Genomic DNA, 1,785 nt, shown 5'->3' on the forward strand with positions numbered 1-1,785 from the left:
AAAACCTGGACGTAGTCTCCGTGACGTCCCCGCAGACTGTCTAAAACCTGGATGTGGTCTCTGTGACGTCCTCACAGACTGAGACCGAGTGAGTCCTCTCCTTCAGAGACGATCTTTGTAGTCCTGCTCGCAGATTTCTCTCGGAGTGAGTCCTCTCTGTCCTCTCAGCTGTTTGTCTCTGTCTCTGTCTCTGTCTTCACTGGGTTTTCCGCGGGACGCGAACATGTTCTGATTCAGCCTGCGAGCGATGAATGAAACCAGCACCGAGCGGACCGGGCCGACGGAGGTTCTGTTGACTTCGGGCAGCCGGGCCCGTGCTGTCGGTGTGTTCGGAGGATGGAGCCGAGGCTGAGCGGGGATGGAAAGCCGTCCGTGTCCCGGCTCCTCGGCCCCGCGCTCGTCCTCTCGGTCCTGGCCGCGGCGGTGAGCTGCCACGGGACGTGCCGACACCGAGCGCCCGGTGCCGGGGAGGTGAGCTAGGCTAGTTAGCACGGAGCTAGGCTAGTTAGCACGGAGCTAGGCTAGTTAGCACGGAGCTAGGCTAGTTAGCACGCTAGCTGCGGCGCTAATTATCTGTCAGTGTTTAATTGATGTGGCTCCACAGTGACGACAACAACGTGACGTAATGAGTGATCTAATTAGACTTTAATTATTCACACACGACCTCCACGTTAGAGTCCGTTAGCACGTTAGCTTCACGTTAGCTTCATGTTAGCCTGTTAGCCTGAAGGCTAACGTGAAGCTAACGTGCTAACGGACTCTAACGTGGAGGTCGTGTGTGAATAATTAAAGTCTAATTAGATCACTCATTACGTCACGTTGTTGTCGTCACTGTGGAGCCACATCAATTAAACACTGACAGATAATTAGCGCCGCAGCTAGCGTGCTAACTAGCCTAGCTCCGTGCTAACTAGCCTAGCTCCGTGCTAACTAGCCCAGCTCACCTCCCCGGCACCGGGCGCTCGGTGTCGGCACGTCCCGTGGCAGCTCACCGCCGCGGCCAGGACCGAGAGGACGAGCGCGGGGCCGAGGAGCCGGGACACGGACGGCTTTCCATCCCCGCTCAGCCTCGGCTCCATCCTCCGAACACACCGACAGCACGGGCCCGGCTGCCCGAAGTCAACAGAACCTCCGTCGGCCCGGTCCGCTCGGTGCTGGTTTCATTCATCGCTCGCAGGCTGAATCAGAACATGTTCGCGTCCCGCGGAAAACCCAGTGAAGACAGAGACAGAGACAGAGACAAACAGCTGAGAGGACAGAGAGGACTCACTCCGAGAGAAATCTGCGAGCAGGACTACAAAGATCGTCTCTGAAGGAGAGGACTCACTCGGTCTCAGTCTGTGAGGACGTCACAGAGACCACATCCAGGTTTTAGACAGTCTGCGGGGACGTCACGGAGACTACGTCCAGGTTTTAGACAGTCTGCGGGGACATCACGGAGACTATGTCCAGGTTTTAGACAGTCTGCAGGGATGTCACGGAGACTAAGTCCAGGTTTTAGACAGTCTGCGGGGACGTCACGGAGACTACGTCCAGGTTTTAGACAGTCTGCGGGGACGTCACGGAGACTACGTCCAGGTTTTAGACAGTCTGCGGGGACGTCACAGAGACTAAGTCCGGGTTTTAGACAGTCTGCGGGGACGTCACGGAGACTACGTCCAGGTTTTAGACAGTCTGTGGGGACGTCACGGAGACTACGTCCAGGTTTTAGACAGTCTGCGGGGACGTCACAGAGACTACGTCCAGGTTTTAGACAGTCTGCGGGGACGTCACGGAGACTACGTC

The 1,785-nt window shown here is 56.9% G+C and overlaps 1 protein-coding gene across 1 annotated transcript in view; it reads right to left on the bottom strand.

The window, feature by feature from the left end:
* Window positions 1-1,411, bottom strand: part of lmln (leishmanolysin-like (metallopeptidase M8 family)) — an 8,118-nt gene extending 6,707 nt beyond the window's left edge. The window contains exon 1 of the mRNA XM_027291282.1: window positions 945-1,411. Within this exon, the coding sequence (XP_027147083.1) occupies window positions 945-1,079 (135 nt within the window). The 5' untranslated portion in view covers window positions 1,080-1,411. The remainder of the gene's footprint in view (window positions 1-944) is intronic.
* Between the last annotated feature and the right edge of the window lie 374 nt (window positions 1,412-1,785).

The sequence above is a fragment of the Larimichthys crocea genome, chromosome XVIII (genome assembly GCF_000972845.2).
Source record: "Larimichthys crocea isolate SSNF chromosome XVIII, L_crocea_2.0, whole genome shotgun sequence".
NCBI classification, from domain to species: Eukaryota; Metazoa; Chordata; class Actinopteri; family Sciaenidae; genus Larimichthys; species Larimichthys crocea.